The 6,000-nt window shown below is 36.3% G+C and overlaps 1 protein-coding gene across 1 annotated transcript; it reads right to left on the bottom strand.

The window, feature by feature from the left end:
• Positions 1 to 650: 650 nt before the first annotated feature.
• On the bottom strand, positions 651 to 4,555 carry LOC18606705 (PHD finger protein-like protein). The gene is made up of 6 exons (XM_018118555.2): positions 4,368 to 4,555; positions 4,086 to 4,216; positions 3,382 to 3,540; positions 2,339 to 2,599; positions 1,242 to 1,889; positions 651 to 1,064 (listed from the first exon to the last, which is right to left on the bottom strand). Exons 2-6 carry the CDS (start codon positions 4,164 to 4,166, stop codon positions 978 to 980), a joined length of 1,236 nt encoding a protein of 411 aa, XP_017974044.1. The 5' UTR covers positions 4,167 to 4,216; positions 4,368 to 4,555; the 3' UTR covers positions 651 to 977.
• Between the last annotated feature and the right edge of the window lie 1,445 nt (positions 4,556 to 6,000).

The raw sequence follows: 6,000 nt of genomic DNA, 5'->3' as shown, positions 1-6,000 counted from the left end.
TTCTTCCCAAATTAAGGCCTTACTAGATGAAGATTTTTACACTTTATTTTTGGCTTATCAAATGCTTTCACCAAAATTTGAATAAAATATATGGAATGGCTTATCGAGTTAGAGCTCGTCCTTGAATTGGAATAGACTAGTCTGGAGGATTCGGCTGTTCGTCTCGTGACTCGCGACCTTTGGACTTTTCGTTGGCTCCAGCAGTAAGAGAACAAAACAAGATGGACGGTAGCTAAACTGCCCAGCAGTGGGAAGATTTAACTTTAAGTAGGGCTAAAGCTATGACACGTAGAGACCTCTTAGCATTTTTTTTGTTGATATCATTTTTGCAATAATTTTCCTTGGACTTCTATGTTTATCTTCACTAAAAAAGACCTTCCTACATTGGCGTTCCTTCCATGTTCCAACCCAATCAAGCACAAACTCTTACCAAGTCTCCCAAATCACTTGACATGTACATTCACTTTTTACCATACTTGTAACTTAAAAACCGTAAAAATCTATAGGCCAGACCCTAGCGTGTTAAGCCAATGTGTTTAAACATAAAAATTTGACATGAACCCTCAACAACTTCATGTTTACTCGGCCCATAATCTTAAGCACTTGGGTTATTTTAATTAAAAAACCTAAAGAAAAGAACATCAGAAACCTTACCTAAATAGTAAGTTAAAAACAAGTGCTCTTCTACCGTTCATTAACAAGGAAGCTTAGAAGTTCTTTCCTACATGAGATAGGAATACTTACTATAGAGATGTGCCTGCACGTGCGCACCATTCTAGTACTTGCTGACATAGCACTTCAGCAAATACAGATACACAGTTAATACAAGTCATTAAAACAAACTACAGAGCAATTCATAACATTAGAGCATTCTAACTTTAAACAACCTAAATATTTGCATAACATCCCACTGTTTTTTTCTTTTCATCTACTAGGATAACTCATAGCAAGAGCAGCAACATCCAGCAAAAAGCTTACTACACACGCCTTCGCTTGTTTTTAAGGTTCTCGAAAATCTGGTTGACATCAGCTGCTGTGATTGCCTTTGATGGATCAACTGACCCCTAAAGATATCAAAATATATATATTCTTAGGGGCAGTAAATTGCTTTTGCAAGATACATAAATGAATAATCTGATGATGCAAGAACATGAAAAATATGTATGGCTTTACCTAGAACTTATCTTGCAATGTAATCAGTAAAGGTTAGCTATTAAAAAGATATACAATCAATGGCATACCAGGAAGGAACGGAATTCATCTGTAAAGTCCGCAATGCCATTCAGAATCTCCATTTTCTCTACATGACCAAGATTGTTAAAGAAATTTACTGCAGCACCCTCCCTTTGCTGCAACTTTTCTTCCCTCTTCTGCTTTGCCGTTTTTTCATACTCTGCTATTGAGTCCTCCTTGTCAAGTAGATAACTGATATGCTTCTGCTTGTGCATATCCAAGCACTTGTCACATCTGCAGAGGGTATCTCTCCAGTTTTTAGAAAGAAAAAGGGGTTTACTTTCTGAAACCACCGAGTCTGCTCCAAGAATACAAGTAGCATGTGAACTGGCAATAGAGCTGTCATCATTCTGAGAGCTTTCTCCAAGAACAAATTTCTTGCCATCAGATACAGATTCACAATTAGCATCAGCAACCAAATTATCCTTGATGGAAGAATCAGAGCACACATTATTTTCAAGCTTCCCAGCTCCACCATCTTTAGGAGGGATGTCTTCCACCACACTTTTATCCTTGCTAGTAGTTACAGGAGCAACAGGCTGTCCCCCTGCTGCCCTTATGGTTTTAGGGTATAGAGTCAGAAAAGAACAAACTGCTGAGCATGCCTTGCATATGAAATCTTCATAAAGAGGCTCCCCTTCCTCATCTCTAGGAATCTGTCATACAAGTATTTTCAGATCATAATCATTGCCCAGCAATAACTCAAAGAATAGCGCAAAAACTACAGCTAAGTGATAGTCTTTTTTGCACTTCTTCCTCTCAACTTGCCTATTTTACACTGCAAAGCTTGAGCTAAACTAATCATGTAAATGTGTCAATGGAAACATCCTTCAAACTGATAACTTATGATCACAATTTATACAAGTAGAAATATTCACTGAATCTATCAACGTTTGTTTTCAAATAATTAGAACCCATACCCATCTTTAAAGAGATAAGTTCGGTGAAGCAAGCACATTGCAAGCAATCATAACTATAAGAAAAACTATGGCAAACATTAACATGAACCTACAGTACAGGGCATCTCTAGATTTGCCAATGATTTTAACAAAAAAACAAAACTAAGATATGAACGTGTAGAAGGACATGCACAAAGCTCACCGACCTCATTGGGAGAGTTGAGACTGATATGCTCCTCATGGAACCAGTCCTCACACATGCAGCACTGTATCATCTCTACTTGCTCCTGGAGATCTGGATCTGGATAGGGGCGATTGCAGGTGCAGTATAAACCTTTGAAATTGTGATTATATGAATTCTCGATATTCTCTACATCTTTATTTGGGAAAAGCTTGCATGAGAACTCCCCAAATTTTGAATTTCCGCAGTCACACCTAAAATTTCTCTTGGTCCAAAGCTCCAAAACCTTGCATATATTGCAAAAATGAAAACCTCCACTGAATATAAGCAGACAGAAGCTAACAGCATAAAACATTTATAAAAGGAAAAAGAACTAAAATAAACACATTCTTGAGTAGTTGGGCATATGTAAAATTTCCAGCATAACATACATGACTTATGTGCAGTACTCAAGTAGGCATGTGGAATTTCAAATGACCATAAGAACTAATCAGAAAGAAAACCTTGCATGTCCGATGTTAAGACCTATTGTGATTGTTAAATCAATCAATGAGTTCTTCCATTATCAAATATACAAAAAAGCAATACCCATTATGATCCCAGAAACACACATAACTGGATAGATAATAAGAATATAACTTGAAACCCCTCTCAAAAAGCAGAGTCAGAAATTGGAAATGATTAGCAGTGTGAATTGTTAATGTGGTTAATGCTGAAGCTGCAAAAAAGTCAATATTATTCTAATTTAAAATGAGTAAGAACATAACAAGGCCACAGTAGTTGGGAATATCATGATGATAGGAAACGTATCCCAAATCAATCATCATATTTACTACTAGATAACTTGCTAAACCAGCCCATAACAGGGAGCATGACCCCACAAAGTGCAAATTATTAGAGACAACTCAAAGGGTCATGGTCTGAAGAAAGCAAAAGACACAACATGAAGTTCCACTTTAATAAATCATAATTTAACTCACATCTTAAGAGTCATATCATTAACAACAAACTAAAGTTTAGCATTCAGAATGAGAAATACAACTAAAGAATAATGCAGAGGAGAAATACCTCATGGCCATCATGGCAAGACAAGCAGCAAGCAGTGCAAATCCCAGCATTCCCATTTGGGGTGCATGTCAGGCATGAGAAGATTGCCTGTCTCTTCATGTAGCCCTTAGAATAGGTACACTCATCACCCTCATCTCCACCCAAAACCAGATCTGCTTCCTTTAGATTAAAAAAATAACGAATTAAGTGATGTCGAGAAACATAGAGCTTAAAGAAGCACAACAATATCGATAAAATCAACCAATTGCTAGTTCAATTTATATTTAAGAATCGTTTGCATTCAACACTTTCCCAATTTCAATTTAGGATATAAGTTATATTTGAATGGTCCCAAACTAGCATGCGTACAAATCTTAACAATACAAATTTGAATGGTCCCAAGCTAACTTCTAAGCTAGTGTAATATTAACAATACAAATCTTCATCTCATGAAATTTTCTCAAAATTTAATCAATGTTACGGAATAGTTCAAATATAAAGTCGTCTCAACCAAATTTCTGCTCCAGAAAAGCTGACAAAATTTTGATGTTATTATTTCTAAACAGAACAGGACAAAAGACTTATGTCCTAAATCTTCCATGTCCACAAACCAGACGAAACAACAAGCACTAACTAAACTCAATCATTCCCTCATACCCAAATAGCAAAAGCAAAACCCTAAATGGATAAAGAGGGGGGGGGGGGGGGGGGAAGGAACTTTTTACCAGCTCTTCTTCTTCGATGCTCTCAAGATACTCGTTGATTGACATGGTCTGCTCACCATCATCGTCGAACTCGGCCGACATTTTCCCCAGATCACCAGGATCCTCAATATCAAAATCTCCACTCCTCGCACCTGAAATTCAATGCAAAAAGGAAGGAAAAAAAAGAAGAAACTCAGCGAAACATTTCTGAAAGTAAACGGATATTCCTATTTACTCGTTTGGGGAAACCTCGAGTTGTTCCCCATAACCAGAAACCCTAACATTGGGAAAAAAAAAAGTTACCTTTCTAATCTCGCAATTAACAGATTTTAAGGCGGTTGATCAGGGATTAGATTGTTGATTTAGCGATTTAGATTTCTGTTGGAGAAACGCGAAGTGGGAAATGAGAAGAAATGAACAACGTTTGGGGATTGAGAAATTGAGAGAGGAGGAGGTAAGGTTTATACATACAAGTAAAATAAAGTGGCAAGGAAGCACGTACGGACATTTTCCCGCCACAATTGTGCCCTAGTGGAATCAAACTACGTGGTCCGTTCCCTCCAATTTGTTGATTGTTAGTATTTTCTTTTTTTCTCATTCATCCCCAAATTTTTATAATTGGGACAATTTTTTTTTTGAATTATAAAAAAATTTGGGATTTTTCTTGTGTCTTGATTCCCGTTTTTTATCACAGAATCATTATTTTTTTTCCAAAAACCTAACTTGACAATGTATGTTGTCGTGACACTTTTATAAGGAACTTTCATGACAACATACTACCATATATAAATTAATAAACAAAATGCAAATCTTTTTTAAATTGACTAACATTAGTATATTGTTTGATACAATACAATTTTGAATGGTACACCTTGTTAAAAAATAAAGTAATTTTTTTTAGTAATATTTTAGTTTTTTTTATGGAAATCAAAACCAAATTTAAACAATTCTAATTACTAGTTACCTACTTGCTTACTTGCTTGCCTTTTAAGTGTAATAAGTAATTCAGATTCTTAGTTGATTGACCGTGTAAAATTCATGACATGAAAGCTCATAGGTAAATATTGATAAACAATAATGTGGTGAGGTTTCCTTATCAAACATCCCAACAATCAAAATTTAAGACTCAAAACTCTCGGCCTCATGTTAGAAGAGTAAGATTTATGACATGTGAAATAAAAAAATATGAAAAAGATAATTATGTGTTGAGGCGTTAGTTTAGGTCCAATGGGCCATCCAGCATTTAGATTTTCCAATACCAACATTTGTGGTCCAGTACTGGTTTGTGCCGCAACTGAACTCAACTTCTTTTCAAGCTGAAAACGATATGACCCAAGTACCCAAACTCCGTACAGGCGGAAGTCCGTGGTTCAAGACTCAAATTTCTTGGAGACTTTACTTGGACTACACCGGCTTCAGCCCAATGAGTAAGAGGTTTTGACGCAATTTCGCTTAATATGGAGGCTACTGGCTGGCTGGCTTAAACGCTGACGGATTTGGCAGATTCGCATGATCAGGTTTAATGACCGGCTCCTACGCTAAAGCTATTCTCTGAGTCTGAGGTCTGAGCAAGCTTTGATCTTTAATCTTTACCGCGTAATTCGGTCAAGCAGTGATTGCAATGCGGACAAAACTATGACCTTGCTGGCCACAAAGTCCATGACTAGATGCTTTGAAATTTGTAGCGGAGGAAAATAAACTTCGTTTGGAATATAATTATATTTATTATATTTTTTAATGATAATATCAAGTTTCTCTCTAGTAAATCTTCCTACATTTTACAATTAATAATTAAAAAATTTGAAGAAATAAACGCCAAGTCATGTCAAGTAACCATCCAAACCTTATCTTGGTGAACTCCAAAATGTTACCTAATAGTTAAACCTTGACATGGCAAAAACAGAAAGGTGGCGACCGTGTCGATTCTGCAGAAAAT

Source organism: Theobroma cacao, chromosome 3 (assembly GCF_053813885.1).
Source record: "Theobroma cacao isolate CCN51 chromosome 3, ASM5381388v1, whole genome shotgun sequence".
Lineage (NCBI taxonomy): Eukaryota > Viridiplantae > Streptophyta > Magnoliopsida > Malvales > Malvaceae > Theobroma > Theobroma cacao.
Note: the sequence above shows the minus strand (reverse complement) of the source record. Positions and strands in the feature narration are given on the sequence as shown.